At 40.1% G+C, this 18,510-nt stretch overlaps 1 protein-coding gene and 1 long non-coding RNA gene across 7 annotated transcripts; one reads left to right on the top strand and one right to left on the bottom strand.

Annotated features, from left to right (window-relative positions):
- The first annotated feature begins 942 nt into the window (after positions 1–942).
- On the top strand, positions 943–17,790 carry impdh1b (IMP (inosine 5'-monophosphate) dehydrogenase 1b). Of its 6 annotated transcripts, none has more exons than XM_061030450.1 (16): positions 943–1,452; positions 6,747–6,845; positions 7,022–7,099; positions 10,119–10,167; positions 12,481–12,582; positions 12,697–12,771; positions 13,153–13,359; positions 13,465–13,552; positions 13,638–13,837; positions 14,045–14,135; positions 14,896–14,991; positions 15,444–15,587; positions 15,768–15,912; positions 16,006–16,149; positions 16,238–16,321; positions 16,965–17,790. In XM_061030450.1, the coding sequence occupies exons 1-16, from the start codon at positions 1,229–1,231 to the stop codon at positions 16,984–16,986; spliced, it is 1,848 nt and encodes a 615-aa protein (XP_060886433.1). In that variant the 5' UTR covers positions 943–1,228; the 3' UTR covers positions 16,987–17,790. The 6 variants fall into 6 exon arrangements, with proteins under 6 accessions (XP_060886433.1, XP_060886432.1, XP_060886434.1 ...); XM_061030449.1 differs by having other exon boundaries at positions 7,019–7,099; XM_061030453.1 differs by lacking the exon at positions 943–1,452 and adding an exon at positions 4,940–5,173 and having other exon boundaries at positions 6,745–6,845.
- LOC132956808 (uncharacterized) lies at positions 17,558–18,464 on the bottom strand. Its single transcript, XR_009666085.1, has 2 exons — positions 17,888–18,464; positions 17,558–17,797 (listed from the first exon to the last, which is right to left on the bottom strand). It is a non-coding gene; the product is annotated as an uncharacterized LOC132956808 (long non-coding RNA).
- Positions 18,465–18,510: the final 46 nt, after the last annotated feature.

Here is an 18,510-nt window from a genome sequence, read left to right as displayed (position 1 = left end):
TGCAAAGGCACAAAACAACATAGAAATAGGCTTAACTCATTAGTGTGGGCAAATGGCAGCGTGGCATGTGTTGGTCAAGCACAGTGGCCAGCAAATTGTTTTTTAGAACCGTCAAAATATGATCCATTAATCACGAGAAAACAAGGTGTCTTATTTTAAGATAATGAGATACATTATTATTTTCTAATGGGAAAAGCAGATTTGTTGTCCTGGGATAACAAGAAAAACAAGCTGAGGTGTCAAGTAAAACAACTGACACATAAATCATCATCACAGGGAAAAACAACAGGGAGTTGTTGTCTCGGAAGAACGAGATGAATATGTCAAGATCTCAAGAAAACAACCGCAAATGACTCGTATCACAGGAAAAATGGAGCAAATAAAATGTATGGCTGCGTAAATGAAACACTCCTGTGCAGAAAGTGTGTTGTGTTTGCTGATTGTGATTTGGTTTAACTAGAGCCCACGATATAACTGAAACATTACAGTGATGATCCTGTTCTGCTCTCTTTGCACAGAGCTTATTTCTAGTCCTGTTCACTCTAAATCTGCTTTGTGAAAGGGCCGTTGATAGAAAGCGGGATTAACCCATACATAGAGAGCAGGCAAGACATGAAGAGAGCTTCATGGAGCACTCAGCAGGACAACACCACTCACTCCTTTCAACTTGTGCAGAAACGCTGTGGGCTATGACTGCTTTATCCAACATGTGAGTACAGTGCAGGGCAATTCTAACCCTGTGAAAAACCCTCCTGCAACGCTTCAAAGACAGCACAACAACGCTCCTCCGCTGGCATCATATCCAAGGTGACACCCTCTCAGTGGGAGAATCTCCTTAGCGACGCCCTCTCCTACTGACACGCCTAGAGGTGGCTGGTGCCTTTTTGTAGGCAGGTGCATCCTGTGAGAGGGCAAAAGGAGTCGCCTCATACCGGTCTCTTTTTTCCTTCTTCGTCTGTGGGAACACCTATGCTGCTCCGTATCTAGTCTGGGAGGCAGGCAACGAAACCCAGATAAGAGTGTTGAGGAGAAGAAAAAAAGTTGTTTTTGCAAATTGTAACGCAATTTCGCTAAACTTGAAGTTCATGTAAATTCGTGGGGAAAAAAGAAGTCTGACATGTAACCTTAAACTGCTGGATACTTTTTCTGACTTTAAAAAATCAGTTTAAGAAGCTGTAAAAAAAAAAAAAAAAAAGGCTCACTGGATTCCAAGACTGACATTGATCAGATGATGGAGGGGTACGGTTATGAACACTTTGGTGCAGATGGATCAAGTGGAAGCCAGCAGGTGAATTATCACACAGTCGTGGGAGAGACTCAGCCACAGCGTACCAGTGTTTCACCTCGGGAGGGTGAGCTTTATGTCCGGCAAACCTCCCACGGCCATGGACACGAAACTGCAGCCCAGCGATACAGTGCCACGCGCATCCAGGCCGGCTTAGGCCCAGAGAGGTGAGTTTTCTGGGAAGATATCAAACTTTTCTTTTATTTGAACATTTTAGCAGCATGTGTCAGAAAAGGTTATTAAAACTATTTGATTGACACAGATTTTTTTTAATTTTCTGAAAAGCGTCAGAGCTGTGAAGAAAATCCAACAAATGTTGAAACAATTTTTAGCATTCAAGGACAGATGATAGGTCTTGGCTAAAAAAAAAAAAAAGGTACAGGTGCAAATACAAATACAATACTTCAAATATACTCTGCAGAAAAAAGAAAAAGAATAGCACAAAAGTTTAAAGCCTAAAAAGATATTATCTCATGTGAAATAAAATGACAAACTGACTTCACTTTCACTGGCCTTGCTGTCATAAGGCAGCACATGTAAATGAGTGTACTGCAGTGGGGTCAGTTTACACTCTTCATTCAGATCAGTTTGCAAATGCCCTTGAGGTTCAATCCCCTGCATAGGACGACACACTTCATTTTTGTTTGAAGGCTCTCTAGATAATACTTTTGGCGCGCGAGCAGATGGCAAATCAACAAAATATGACTTATCTTGAGTTGTCAGGCGTTATTTTTAACACGGCCCCCCTGGGTCCCCACGTGTGCACAGACAGTCCTGCGATGCAACGTGAAGGCTGCAGGGAGGATAAAGAAGGCCGAATCAAGCGCTCAGAATAGCTACAGTGCATAAAGGAACCACTGACCCACATCTGCGATGACCCACATTTAATTGGACACAAACACAGAGTGCGAAATGGATCCCCCTGAGTCACCTTGGCAGACATATCTAGAAAGTTAAGATTAATATAGAACAAGTGAGGACTTCAAGTTCATCTGCTTACAGGGTGGTTCTTCATTTCATTCTATAACTGGACTGTTGGTTTAGCTGCAGCTTTATAATTTGAACACACACACACACACACACACACACACACACACACACACACACACACACACACACACACACACACACACACAAACATTACCTTTACAGTTCAACTTAAATAAACAGACTCTTATCTTTATCATGCATGGCTAAGACTGCCAAAGTTGAAGGTGATGGCAAAATAAATAAAGTCTATAATCCCAACTCGAGATCCTGTTTTATAACTTTGGACAGCTGTTTCTATTACACCATCTTCAGCAGCTCCATTGCAAATCCAATATTAGCCAACCATTTGCATAGAATATCTGTTTCAAATTAGGATTGGTTTATTATAAAATGCAAGTTTATATAAAATGATCAGCCAGAAGACTGATTACCAGACTCGTCATTGAAATAGACAGCGAGATTATACTTTTTGGCATTCACAAAACAATCCTTCTTCAGATTGGGTCATATTATTTTCTGTGTCATGAAGTCGTACAACAGGCAATGACAGGCATTTTTTCACTTGTGTGAAAAAGCAGCAGTGATTTTCTGTCAGCAACTCGTGCCAACTATCGATGACGAGAGCAGCATGCTGACATTGTGTCGAGTAATGTGAATGTGCAGGAGTGTGACGTGCTTACCGGAAAAGCACAGTGTGTGTCTGAATGTGTGGTTTCATGCCGTTTATCTGTGCCAGACAGTAAAGGGACTTTCTAGAACTTATCTTCTGTAGGCACAAGGGGAGTGCACGGAGAACTTTTTTTCCCTTACATAATGCTAAATAAATACAACTTTGCTCATTAGATTTCACAGGAAAATCTTGAGCTAAGCTATAGAATGTAATAATTCTCTGTAATGACCCCAGTGACCTTATGTTTTATGAGTATGGGCTTATTAAAACATGCTTTGTTTTCATAATCCACACTTTTAAGCAGAAAGAAACACATGGATGTGCAATTTTTGGTTCTTGCTGTATCCACATTTTTAATCTTTATAACATTAAATATCAATAAACAGTAAATTGAATCTAAATTAATTTATGTTTTATGTGTTAAGATGTGTATGTTGATAAGAAAGAAGCTGTGTGAGCTGTGGTGTGTTACATGCCGCTTCTCTGCACAGCTCTGAGGACCGATCATGTGAATAAAACGTGGTCGCTCTTGGCTTTTCATTACACTTAATCCAGTTTAGATGATTGGCATGTGACCAAAATTCAGACAGTGCTGCTTAAATTTAACAAGAAACTTATTTTGGTTAAGTAAGTTTAAGATGTGGAAGATTTGATTTTAGGAAAGCAGTCACTGTACCCTTCTGCATCGGACAATATTTATGAGGAATTTGCAAAGCTACATGCAAACAACACAAATGAGGACGTACTTTATTAAATACCACTAAAATATGTTATTGCAAAGACAAGGGATTAACCATAAAAACTGGATCCATTTGCTTTATGAAAGAAAATGTGTAACTGACTAAGCAATTTGAAAAGAACTTCTCAGGTCCTAAAATCCTGCATTCAAAGTGTTACTCAAGCAAAAGTTTCAAAGTATAATCAAATAAAAGTACTTTACATTTGAGCGCTACCGCAGGTCTTTCATTCCATCTGCCATCACTGTTTTTTAATAACAATAACTCTTTCCAGTGTAGATACTTAATAATTTTCCAACTTTCCAATTTAACTGATGTAAATATGTTTGATTTTTAACTTCTATTTTTATTTTTAATAATTATATTCCTGTCTCCTGTTTTCTTGAGCTGCTGTAATGCAAAAATTTCCCCCATGGGGGATCAATAAAGTTTACCTTTATCTTTATCTGTAATATGATTGGCCCTTACACTGTTAAGATACGTTTTTTGCAATACTGTTTTTGCAGCAATTTATTAGTGTTGCCTATCTAGGTTGTATGGAAGCCCATTTCCGCCTGTTAAAAAAATAAAATGAAAATAATAAGGTCATAATAATGAGATAAAAAGTCGAAATTATGAGATATAAAGTCAAAATTATGAGATATAAAGTCATAATAATGAGATAAAAAGTCTAAATTATGAGATATAAAGTCAAAATTATGAGATATAAAGTCATAATAATGAGATAAAAAGTCTAAATTATGAGATATACAGTCTAAATTATGAGATATAAAGTCATAATAATGAGATATAAAGTCATAATAATGAGATAAATCAAAATAATGAGATTATGAGAAATTATGAGATGAAAAATTGAAATTATGAGACTTTATTATTTTTATTTTTATTTCTTTTTACTGGCGGAAATGGGCTTCCATAAGGTTGGCTTATTTAAGCTATAAAAACTGTGTGTAGGAATGTGTTATTAATAGGCATGGTCAATATAGTTGGTGTGCAAAGTCATAATCTGAAAAGTCCTTCTTAACTACTTAACAGTTTAATGTGTGTAGTGGAGTAAACATCACATTTCCGCATGCATTGTTAAAAAGCACTTTAGCAGGCCTACACCTTGAGTAAATATTACTTTACCTTCGATCTCTGTTAAAGCTAACATTATAAACAGTGACCTGGCAGCTTTCATAAATCGGTTGGTTTCAACAGACGGTCCAGGCAGAGGGTTAAACCCGCCTCTGTGATGAGAAGGGATGTGACGCTGCTTCTGCTACATAACACCAACACGCACTGTCTGCTGCGACAGGCAATCACTTCTGATTCACTTTGCTGCTGACCTGTACTTTGACGTCTTGGGAGCCACGAGCGATCCACTTTTCTTCTTCGAGACAGAAGCAAGCACCGTGTCTCGTCTACCTTCGATTCTTTTAGCCCGACGTCTGTAGACTCACAGCTGGAAAGTTGCTTCCCTTTTGGCCAACGTGGGCATCAGCTCCATAAGGTAGCTCGCTAACTGTACTCGGCACCGGGAAAAAAAAACAAAAACGATGGCTTTTACACTTGCAACATCGTTTAACGTCGTTTAACATATTGCGCATTTGAATGGCGAAATAGTTGCTTTAAAGTATCGTGATTGTTTTACATCGGTAGAGTCTAAATAAGCGAGCCGCTAATGCTAAATGCTAACATGCTCCCACATGGAAGTGCAAACGTTTACGTAGCCAGTGCGCAGCGCAAGTCTGACCTGCGAAAAGTTCAGCTGCATGCACATTATCGGATTATTATGACAAATACATCAGGTTTATTATCGCCTAGTATTGCAGAAGAGATCTTGTTGTTTATGTCTGTCAAATCTTAAATGTGTTCATTAAATTAAAATGTAGCGGCTGGGAACGTTGTACATTACATGACGTCACATTAGTCGCTTAGATACAGTATCATTCTGCTGCTGGCATGACGACCAGTTTCCTCCTGACGCCAAACTCCATTAATATTTTTGCGAAATTTGTTTTTCCGATGTCCTGTAAAGTAAGTATTAGTGGTTAGAACAATATTTAAGGTCTCATTGTAAATGGAAAGAACCACTCATCAATTCGGCATTAATATTTAACTCTCAAAAGAGGATTTGGTGCACTATAAGTAGACTCTAAAAATAGCATCTAGTCAATTTTGAGTGTAGGCCTAATGGGTGGTGACTATAAATATTAACCGACTCTAAAATTATCATGTGTTTGTTTCTAAATGCTGGTTGGTGGTAAAGTGGGCTTTTGAGGGAGGGGGATTTATGAGCAGTATGGTTGCAGCTCGGCTGTAAAAACAACCAGGACAGGTCTTGTCTGAAATAACATGTTGTGAGCCGTGTACGTGCAGAGCAGCCAGCTAATGTTTGATAATGTAATGTAGGTCACTGGCGCTCGGTGAGACATTTTGAGGTCATTAACCATCGTTTCCATGAATATGCATTTTACATAAACCAGGAAAACGCCCTTTAAAAAAAAAAATCGAAACAGTAGCTGCAGGTTTGCTAAAGCGCCTCAATTATATGTTAGTGGGCCACCCGGCCATATTTCACATGCGGTCGTATGAGGACTACGACACTGTTTTCATTTACCTTTTGTGCTCAATTCACGCCTTGGAAATATTATGTCAATTTCTCAGAAGCAAAGACTGAAATTAGGCTTTTTCTGATTCCCTGCGCAAACTTAAAAATTTTTGGGCTTGATGTTTTTTCAATGTCATTATGGTATTTTCTTTTACCACCCGTTATTTGACCAAATAAGTCGCAAAACCAAGTTATATTTTAAATTGTGTGCAAAAAAAATGTATTAGTTATGATAGCTTGCTTTGACAAGCAGAGGAAGCGGTCGCATCTTGCACTTGCCACGCATGCGCATTGACTCGAGTCTGGCTGGATAATGTTGATGTTGCTATGGTTATGTCTTCCTGTGAGAAGGTCACTTAAGCTCTGCCTGCAGAGTTGATGTCTAGCATCTCCTGTGTTGAGTTAAACATGTGTATCTGAGTCTCAGGGGTGTACAAATGATTTAATTTGCATTTTATTGTCATTTGGCAGCATGGCGGATTACTTAATCAGTGGTGGTACAGGCTACGTGCCTGAGGATGGACTTTCGGCTCAGCAGCTCTTCTCGATTGGAGACGGCCTTACATACAAGTAAGTTTCCCCCAAATAAAAAAAAAACGTTATTTTATTAACTAGAAAATCAAAGTAAAAAGTAATGAGATTCATTAAAAATAAGGCGCCTAATTTTAAAACCTCACCCATGCGCAGTAGTGGGTGAAGTGTACGCAGCAGTGCATTGTAATGGCCAACACATTTTGAACCAGCAGATCTGACCAACAGTGCGTTGTCTCCGATGGTCATACGGCTGAAGAGCTATGCTCTAAAGGAGATGGGTTGACTTACAAGTGAGTAAAACAGTCATCTTTAAACTGTTTTTAAACTGTCCTGTTCAAAATCCTTTGTCTCTCCGAATAGGAAATTCATAAGGAGGAAGCAAATGACTGTCCATCTTAAAAAAAAAAAAAAAAAAAAAAAAACCTTTCCTCTGACTGAAACAATCCATGCAAAAATCTCAATCTGATGTCATTAAAGTGCATGGATGCTGAAGATTCATGAAAGGCTTGTTTGAATGCTCAACCTGATCTTGGTCATGGGGGATCAAATTTGCTTCCTGTGCTAAATAACTGCATTATTAACTTCATCTAACCATCAAAGTGCACAACCTGTCCTGTGAATGCAGCACGCGTGACAGAACAGCTTGTGCTCTTTCTTATAAAGTACTAATCAATCACTAATTTTTCACTTCTTACTTAACTTCAATCTGCTCTACTTTGAATTCTGCTGACAAACAAGACCATTTAAGTACTTAAACTCAACATTCTTTGACAAATGATTTTCTTCACTTATCCCTGTTATCATCCTTTTTGTTTCTAACTTAAGCATTGTGAAACTTAATTGTAGTGGTTGTTGGGCAGGGAAAAGCAGCACAGCATGTTCTCTTCTGTAACTTTCTCCTAAGTCCATCAGTGCTGTACCCCTTAAATATGTTTGCTACAGTACCTAACAACCACTTCAATCGATGCTTAAGATGACACACACTGCACTATCATCTCCACAACAGAATCCATTGGAATGAATGAAGAGATTATCAGATGAAAGTTCACAGATTCTTTGCTCTAACCGTGCTGCCCCTGCTTAAAGAATGTAATCGAATAGAAAAGGTAATTGTGTTTGAGTGTGTCCGCGTGTGATTGAATAACCTTTCCACAATGTAATGAGGTACATCACGGTCAAAGCACAGTTTGCACACATGATAGCCTGAATTGACATCATGCGGGTATCAGGAGGAATTAGGGCAGCGGGTTCGGTTGGAGGACGAAAGAGTCATCTGTCCTCGGTCTCGACCCCTCCAAACCGATGTGTAATCAATACAGAATATTGTGGGGAGGGTTTGCCTTCTTTATGAAAGATTTCAGGGGAGAGGGTTTGGAATTTTTGAGCCCTTTCCATACACACTGTTGTCATAGATACATTCATGACTTAATCAAAACCTATATACTTTACCATAAAACTTATTTAAAACTGAATTGTAGGATACACTGCAAAATATCTCTACTGCACAGAAATGTCTAGCACTATAGAGACCTTTTAAGTATGTGCAGAAATCATATTCCTGCCATGATTGGGAACTTTTTCCATGCACATGTTCTTTCTTTTCTAACTCCACATTGCTACCAACACCCAGGAAGTGGCTTTGAAAGTGCAGTATCATCAGTTAATGTCAGACTGATATTTTTAAGCTGTTAACTAAACATTAGGACTGAACTGCATTTTATACACGAGGACAAAGACTACAAAGTTCCTTCTGATCAAATCTAATTGTTCCACATTTGCAAAGAGGCTTTACCGTTAAAAGCCTTAAAGGCAAGACACTTGGCAAGCACAAAACCATGCGTTGTGAAACATAATTAAAGTGATTAAGTCAGACATCATAGGGCTGGCAAGGGAGCAAATACTTCTGATTGGCCGATCCAGTGTAGTATTTCCACTCCTTCTGCTTACAGCAGTTTGATAATAGGGTTCTGTCGACACTAACCATTTAAAGTGACAGGGCTCAGACTTTCACATGCTTGAGATTGAATTTGTTCGACTTGAAGGAGAACTTGCGAAACACTGGGTGCCACACCCTCAGAAGCTGCGACGTGGAGCAGGTACCTGCAACAGCAGAGGGAGACCAGTTGTGGCTTTAAAACACTCCCGCTCGGCTTCATGCATTTGTCTACATTCAAATTAAAACCATAATAATGCATCAACGAGCCAGTGTTTTCTTTACAACCTGAAGCCAACAATGACCCTGAGTCAATAGATCCAGCCTGTGTGCTGCAGCAGAGGGTTGCGGCTGCTGCTAATTGCTAGCAGATGTCTGCCTGGGCTTCATGATTGTGTTTCATGTTGATGTTTGTGGGTGTTTGGGCTCTAAAGTGAAGGGACTCCTCCCTCTGCTGTGTCCCATGTAGTGTAACTATTTCAGTTCTTTTCTACACCCACCCTGAGGCATACATATTTGTCAGCAAACCAGCTCCCCTTCTCTCATTTAGCCTCGGTTGTTTCCACCTGTGCTGCTCAAAACCTCGTACCTGTTTCTCATTCACCCAGAGTTTCCTCCTACATCCACACAGCATACAAAGCTCCCCTTATTGCCGCTTCTGTCCTTCGCTCCCCATCTGCTGCCTGGTTTTTTTTTTTTCACACCCTTCTGCAAAAAAACCACCAAATATTCAGACTCTGGTTGGAAAACAAGCACACCATTCCTGTGTGTAGCTCTTGGTTCTGCACACACTTTGTTCAACTTCTCCTTACAGAGCTGTGAAAGGTCAGCTGCAGCTTTATTTATGTATTCTTTACCAACACACAGCTACACTCAGTGTCTGCGCACAGCCACTTAGAGAAACTCTGGGAACCATGAAGGGACGTAAAGGCAGAGTCAACATTAGCCGCAGGCTCTAAACTTTTGCATGTCCTTAGTTGAAATAGTTTCACAGAATGAGTGGACAGATGGTTTACGACCTAAGACAAACTAATGAATAAAATGTCTCTAAAACATTTCACCAAGACATTTGGCAAAGTATTTATATACTCAAAATTGATGTTTTATTCCCCCCCGATTATTCATGTTTACCCCGTTTTTCTTCAAATATAATCATCTTTAAAATTGGAATCACAGTTTGATCCAGACTGTTCACAAATCGAGAAAACATCCTCATTGCTCTGCTCTTCTTGGCAAAAATGTGAAGAATGTATTTGTTTTTTCTTGTTTGTTTAAACACGAGGAACTCTTCAAATCCTGGTATTGTAATGCAATTAAGTATGAACTTTCATTGCCTCCATCGGCCCCTTATTTTGCACCGTGTTTATGTCTTTCAGTGACTTCCTGATTCTCCCTGGGTTCATCGACTTTACCTCAGACGAAGTGGTGAGTACAGCAATGTGTGTTAAAATATTTAAAGCTTCTGTGATGGTTGGTTTAAAAAAAAAAATACACTACCTACACGTGTACAGGGCAAAATCAGCAAAGAGGTGAGAGGTACAGCTTTGTCCACAGGGGGCGCCAAAATAGACCCAAACCAAAAGCTGCCCTTAGTAGCTTTAAAGCACAAAAAGTGCAGCAAGTTGTGTTATTGCTTCCAATGTTTGTTGCTCTTTAGTATCAAAAGCCAGTTAAGACTTGGAAAGTTATATTTTGGAACAAGCAAACCATGTCTTAGTTTCTTCCACACTGATCCAGAATAAATACGCAACGTAGCATCGACTGCATTTTAAACTACCAGCTTTTTTTTTTACAATGGAGTCTTACAACCTCCTCTACTATAGACCTCAGCGTCATTTCTGAACCGCATCTTTCACAAAAATAGTCTTGTTTTGCCTGTTTAAAGGCGTCACTTCTTTTTTTTTTTTTTTTTTTCTTTCCCCTGGAGCCTCACTATTTTTGACCAATGTGGTCACCCGCTGGCGGCTCCCTCGCCCTTGTGTTTACACTAGTGTCTGCTCGGCTGCTCATCCATCTCTCTTAGTGGATGAGAGGAGAGTTAATCTCGGGGCTTTACATGAAATCCCTCTCTTCTGCTCCGTCCATTTTAGAGGGTTTTAATCTAATTGATATCTCTAATCTCTCACTATTGCTTTCAGTGTTGCAGAGAGCTCTTATTGCAGATGTTTGTCTGCCTCACCGTGTTGTCATGGGTTGGTTGTCTCCACAGAGTCTAGTCTTGCCCTACTTTTTCCACAGGATAGTGAGCCTGTTCAAGCTTGAATAACACAAATGCTTCCACATTTGGCCGCTGCGGCAACTCTCTATTGAATAGTACAAGTTTACGCAGTGATTTTGATCGATGGTACAGATATTGATAGGACAGATCGGTGTTACAAAGAGGAACAACGTGTGTGTTCAAGCTGTTGTGGGAAATGCTTCAGGCATGTGATGTTCTTGTTCTTTCCTAACCCTCAGTTGAATTTAGCAGGTGAGTGCAGTTGTGCTCAGTTATTGGGAAAGTGATGTAAGCTGCGTTCTTCTACCTTCAACATGAGACCCGCCTGAGAAAAAGCTCCATAGTTTATGTCTGTCTCTGATAAAGGACTCAAAGCTTGGACACCATAAGACTCATTTGCAGGTTTCCCATGTTTAAGGAATGTCAGTGTTTTCACACACACAGCTGAAGATAACAAAATGTGGCGCTGGCTGTTGTGGGAATCAGATGTGAAAGTAGAACTGTGACTGTTGTGTTTGTAATGAGAGTGTTTCTGTCCCTGAGTGGAAGGACATTTTCATGTGCTGGGCGTTTTACTTCGCTTGCAGACATTTTGCATAACAATGGAACATTACATGATATTGTCAAGCTGAAAGTAGTAGTTGTACATTTGTTCTTTCAACTTGTCATGCACCCAAAGTTTTCGCCGCCCACATGGGTTTACGAGGCGCTAGGAAACAAAGCGGACGAGAGCAACAGCATAATGAGAGAAAGATGACAAATTCAGCACAGTACATGTGAAACAATGACTCACTGGATATTGAAACAAGCTCCTCATGTTGAGCAGTAGTTATTACTTTAACAAATCAAACATTAAGTGTTCTCCCAGGATTGAACACTAACTGAGCAAGCTGTAACACACCGTGTGTAAAGGTGAAGAGGTTTTATCTTCAGATGAAGAAAACATGTCTGACATTTTGCGGATAATCTGACATCTAAGAGTTTGGTGTATTAGTCAATAAATCACATTTATTTTATTCTCCACCTCTGCCAGATCTAGCTGTTGTAGATGTTTAAATTCTATTTTAACAGATTTATATATCAGTGTGCTCCTTCCCAGTATTTATTTAGTGCTGCTTAACCAAAATGTCAAGTTCTCAAATTAAACAAGTAGCACACTCTCAGATCTTCAGCACAAAGATGCATTACCTCAATTTCAGCATTTTATCAAGAAATAGAACTTGATTGATTCTCTAGTGACGCCGACTAGCCATGTTTGACATGGCAGGCTACCTTCTACCTGTATTCACATTATTACTGAAGAAAATGAGCTCTTAAGTACCGTACAATAAGTCTTTAAATACTGCCTGATACTTTCATTCATATATTTAGTGTTTATAAAACAGGTTGAAATGTTATAACCACTCAAATACATGTGTGACTGTGCAGTAGCTTGTTTATTCTAAATGAAGTATGCCCCCTGGTGGTACATGTGCAAAATATCTAAGACAAGCATGTGTTCTCCTCTCTTTGTTTCTCAGGACCTGACATCAGCGCTGACCAGGAAGATCACATTGAAGACCCCCCTCATCTCTTCCCCCATGGACACGGTCACAGAGTCGTCCATGGCGATTGCTATGGCGGTAAGAGACCTCTTCTTTCCCAGAAATGATTAAAAAAAAATAAATAAATCAATGACAAGCATTTACTGGTTGATTTAAAAGACATGTACTCATTCTTGCTTTTGAATTTGGTAGCTAATGGGAGGCATTGGCATCATTCACCACAACTGCACACCGGAATTCCAGGCAAATGAGGTCCGCAAGGTCAAGGTAAGCTCATGTACAAAGATGTTCTTCTATGTGTTGTCGAAGTAATAGTAGTAGTGTGTTAATTGTTTTGTTGTTCCTCACTTTCTGAGGACTTAAGTCTTAACCTCAGACAACCTGATTTAACTCTCGCATGAACCACACCTCTGACCTGTCCTCTCATCTTGTCCCTGTTTAGGTTACGGTAATAGTCTTCCATCTGTGTGTGTTTTTTTTTTTTCTGTGTGTGTTTTCTTTGTAACATGTGTTTTTGTTGTTTGTGCTTATTAATGTTAAATTACCTGTCCTTGTCCTGTGTGTGGGGTTTTCTGCTGCCTCTGCTGCTTCGCCCAAATGTAGGGCGAAAAACGAGATGATAATTGTTGCTTTCTTTTTGGTTTTCAGAGGTTTGAGCAGGGTTTCATCACAGACCCGGTCGTGATGAGTCCGCGACACACAGTCGGGGACGTGTTTGAGGCCAAAGTAAGGCATGGCTTCTCCGGTATTCCTGTCACGGAGACGGGCAAAATGGGCAGCAAGCTTGTGGGCATCGTCACCTCTAGAGATATCGACTTTCTCTCTGAAAAAGATCATGACAGACCCCTGGAAGAGGTGTGTGTATTTTCATGTTTTTGAGAAACATAATGTCCAAGATTGATTCAAAAAATAAAAGGGCCCATCATGAATTTTTTTGTTTTACTTTGATCTCATTTTAAGGCTATGACAAAGAGGGATGAGTTGGTTGTGGCTCCAGCTGGTGTTACACTGAAAGAAGCCAATGACATCCTGCAGCGCAGTAAAAAAGGTAAATGAAAGTTCATGTGTCACAGCAGTGTTTTGATTGTTTGTCATTTTTTTTCTAACCTCTCGTTCACTTCCTCTGCAACCAGGCAAGCTGCCCATTGTAAATAACAACGACGAGCTGGTGGCCATCATCGCCAGGACGGATTTAAAGAAGAACAGGGACTACCCGCTGGCCTCCAAAGACTCGCGCAAACAGCTGCTGTGTGGAGCCGCCATTGGAACCAGAGAGGACGACAAGTACAGACTGGACCTGTTGGTGCAGGCTGGGGTGGATGTCGTCGTACTGGTGGGTACTACAGTGATAGATGATGCCTGTACAGGAACTGCTATGAATGTCTAAACCGTCCATCATTGACTGATGTGTGAATTTCATGGCTAAAAATACTTTGAAATTTAAAACTTTATTTTATATAATTAATTGTTTATGACAGAAAGCTTTTGTTCCTGCATATTGTACTTTAATCCCAACTGTTTTTGCTGTTTGCCTCTGCAGGACTCTTCACAAGGAAACTCCGTGTATCAAATCAACATGATCAATTATATTAAACAGAAGTATCCAGAAATACAAGTGGCAGGTGGAAATGGTGAGTTTGTCACAGAAAATACTCGCCTCTTCAAGCTTCGGAATATTTTTTACCAAGATTTTAAAGACAACTTCCACGACAAAATATGCGACTGGAAAAAAAAGTATTTTATTCTATTGAAAATCACAAAATGCTAACGATGCAGGTCCATTTTCAAATGTTTAACTACTAATCATGTAATGAATGTCCCGGGTTTTGGGGATCTGCAAAAACATACATACAGTATATAATTTACCTTCTCTACTCCTCAGCTAGCTGTGACTCAAATTCTGCATTTTAACAGCACAGAAAATCTGAATGCAACTTAATATCGTTAGATCCTGCTATTGGTTAATAAGTTCCTCATGGACATGAGTGATATTTGAGTATGGCACCTATAGTTCCATCTTGTGGGTGTTTTTAAAAACACTCTTTCATTTAATATTTCACAGTGAACTAATTCTGCAGAGTTTTACATAGAAGACTCTGAACAAGTCTGTACCCATTGATAGTTTGGCCTGTAGGTGGTGCTCAAGGTTTAATAACATTTTAGCAGCAGCTTGAAAGGGTCAAAGTGATTGCAGCGGTGGAAGCTCACAGCTGCCAGCTCTTACACTGCAATTTTTTACAAAATCTATTTTTGTTCTAATTTTGTATTAATACTTTGATTTTAAGCAAACACAGCCCTAAGTTGTTTTTGGAAACATTATTTTTTTTAACAAAATGTAATAGATTTTGCACATTTTCTTACCACCTTTTTTTTCATTTTACCAACCTACAGTGGTCACAGCAGCCCAGGCCAAGAATCTGATTGATGCTGGTGTCGATGCACTGCGGGTCGGGATGGGCTGCGGCTCCATCTGCATCACACAGGAAGGTATTCACCCTGTTTTTACAAAGCCCTCTGTGGGTGAGCATGGTTAATTTAAACGCAGGGAGCATAAATCAGTCCTAGCTGTACCTGCTCTGTATCTGTCTACGTGCTACAGTTAGGTGAAAAAAAGGCTATCTGTTGCTAGTGGTAACAGATACCCTGAGACCACTCCTAGTTGTCATGGTGATCTGCCAAGGCCCCATTCTTTGTTGCTATGGTGACAGGCCTTGCTCGTGCTCCCAGTGGGTCACGCACTCCAACAGGAACATGAGAGAGAAGAATGCAGCAAGAGGACAAGCAGCTGATCATTTCTTTTTGTTTCTAATGAAATAATCTTTTCATATGATAAGCTCTACTGATCACAAACCATGTTGCTATGTTAGGATGTCTGTTGTACTTTTTTTATTTTTTTTTGTTTGCATGGCAGTCATGTCAGATATGTTTCAACCTTCTAGTCATGGCGTGCGGGCGGCCCCAGGGTACCTCGGTGTACAAGGTAGCAGAGTACGCCAGGCGTTTCGGTGTTCCAGTCATTGCTGACGGCGGCATTCAGACTGTGGGTCACGTGGTGAAGGCGCTGTCTCTGGGAGCATCAACTGGTGAGATTTTAAAGGTCATGACACACATACTTTAGTGTTGAATTGCAGAAAAATGTCCTTATCTAATCATCATATTTCATACAGCTTGGTAGAAAATGTAAGCTTTTTTTGAAAACAACACTGTTTAAAACAACCCAGAGGAGGTAAGAATATAATTTCTTATTTTCTCTCCCACTCCAGTTATGATGGGCTCTTTGTTAGCGGCAACCACTGAGGCGCCGGGAGAGTACTTCTTCTCAGACGGTGTGCGGTTGAAGAAGTACCGCGGTATGGGCTCCCTGGACGCCATGGAGAAGAGCACCAGCAGCCAGAAACGCTATTTCAGGTATGTGGAGTAATTAAAGGCCAAGATCCAAGATGTTGTTATCTCATTGTTGCCATTCAGTTTGGAGGAAAATTGATTGATGCGTTTCCACAGTGAGGGCGACAAGGTGAAGGTAGCTCAGGGTGTGTCGGGCTCGGTCCAGGACAAGGGCTCCATTCACAAGTTTGTACCGTACCTGATCGCCGGCATCCAGCACGGCTGCCAGGACATCGGCGCAAAGAGTCTCTCTGTCCTCCGGTGAGCAGTGTCTGTGTGAAACTATGTTTGTAATACAGGTATTTAATTTAATGTGCCTGACATTTAACCATGATTCTACGTTACTCAGTTCCATGATGTACTCTGGAGAGCTGAAGTTTGAAAAGCGAACCATGTCTGCACAGGTGGAGGGAGGAGTTCATGGTCTTCATTCGTAAGTACCTAAGCATTAAACCACTTGATACTAGACAAGCAGTGTAGGGCGCAACTTACTCTAGAACAACAAAACATGTTATGTTAATATGTTTCAACAGTAAGTGTCTACTTTGTCCTCTGTCGGGATCTTGCACAAACAATTATTACATTACATTAAATGTTATGAATACAGTTGTTGTATAATATTGTATTTGTCATTCCCAAAAACAACCCAGAAAGGGAAGTGTGACTGAACCATAGAATCAGAAACAACTTTTCTGTTTTGACAGTAAGGGCAGGTTATGTCATCTGACAGTCCTGAAAGTAGAAATAGGAACTTCAAAATGTGTTTTTTTTTTTTTTTGGTTGATTTTATAATCACGTTGCTCTTAATCAGCTTGGCTCTTCATCCTGTATAGTGTTAATATAAGCAAACCTTGCAGAGGCCCTGATTAGCATCAAGATCAGTATTTTTCCTTTGTCGATGAAGCTGCAAAAAAAGTGTCATGATCTTTAGTTATTCTTGTACAAGCTTTGGCCTTCTGTAAACTGCATGCTGTGAACTGGTAGATTAAATTTTAAAGCCGTCGTTGGTGTAGATATGGCCGCATCTAAACCAGACCAAATACTTAATTTTCCTCTGATTTTCTCTGCCTCCACAGTTACGAGAAGCGGCTTTACTGATCAGGAGTTGGGGGGGGGGAAACAAAGTCCACTCCGTCGGTGCACGTGACACACCCAATCCAACAGTGACCAAATATTAAATCGCCACAACAACAAAAATCCGCACCACCCACTACACCCTCTCTGGCCTCCCCGACATCGTACCCACTGTTACACTCTCTCTGATCCAAGCCTGCTGCTTCGGGGAGAAAAGAGGCACCATGGTGAAGTGAGAAACCTTCAAACTGACACCTTTCTTTCTGAACACCTGGGATTTTGCACTCAAGAGGCGGCGCATCAGGGTTTTCCAGAACGACACAAACACCTTGTATCTTGAGTATGCATTCGATCCCACTTTTTTTGCGTGTGTATGTTGATAGTAGTGAGATTGAATTGCGTGCGTGTTTGGTGAATGGAGGGTAGCGTGCGTCTGAGGCTCTAATGTTAAAAATGTGTTTTGGGACAAAGGAAGTGAAGTCTGCACTGGGTTTATTTACCCTGTTTAAAGTAGTGAATCTGAAACAGCCATGGCGCAAAACCTATCAGCATATTTTGCGGATCTAAGCTTACCAGCTCTTCCCCGCCAGAAGCCTTTCACATCCCAGATCTTAAACACACAAGTACTTATGTGCAAACTACAAACACTTGTGTCCAAGTGCAGTGTCTCCATGTACCATTGCAATCTTACCTTTTTTGTTTTTGCATTACAATTCATCACAGGTACATGCTGCTGAACATTCAGTTGCATTTTATTTTCAGCTCATATTGCATATTGTTTACCTCTTCAATGTGGATTCTGGAGTATGAAATATTGCCATGATGTTCCAGTCGACTTCCCATCCTCCAGTATCATCCACAATAAGCCGACAAACCAGACCCACAGTATTTTACCACTGTGGACTTTCATTTTCCCTTCAAAGACATCTTGAGCCAAATAATTAATGTCCCATATCAGTGCATTGTGTTCATATGTTGAGCATGGAGGGGACCAATAGATAAAGATCAGGTATGTGAAATAGAAAAATAATGCATCAAATCAATCAAGAATAGTTCATGAAGAGGACAATTCCTCTGCCCATAATTTGAATACTTTTAAAAAAGACACACTTTATATTGAACTTGTATAGTCTTGGGGGCTTCAAATTGAGCATGAAGTGTTTTTGATATGCATGTTTGTTTTTTCACTAAGCCAAACCGGGCTGTATTTATATTCTGCTTTAGTGTAATTGCATACATACTGCCAAGTGTATTTACACTTCCTCTGACACTCTTCTTTTGAAACCAAATGTTTGCTCAACAATTTGCTTGTTACCTTCTCACTTTTCTCATTCCTGCGTCCTCAGCGTGGCATTGGTTCTCTTTTTATTTCTGACTTCTTTCTTTTTACCAGAGATATGCCTTGAAACAGTGATGGATAAAAGCTGTACACGACAGCTCAGTTCTGTCTCCTCCTTTTCTTACTTTTAAACGGCACGCTTTGTTTCTTATCTTTTGGCTTATGTGAGAGTACGCTTTTCTAACATTTTCATATTGGATGTCCTTTTC

Source organism: Labrus mixtus, chromosome 22 (genome assembly GCF_963584025.1).
Source record: "Labrus mixtus chromosome 22, fLabMix1.1, whole genome shotgun sequence".
NCBI lineage: Eukaryota > Metazoa > Chordata > Actinopteri > Labriformes > Labridae > Labrus > Labrus mixtus.
This window is presented reverse-complemented; position numbering and strand designations above follow the sequence as displayed.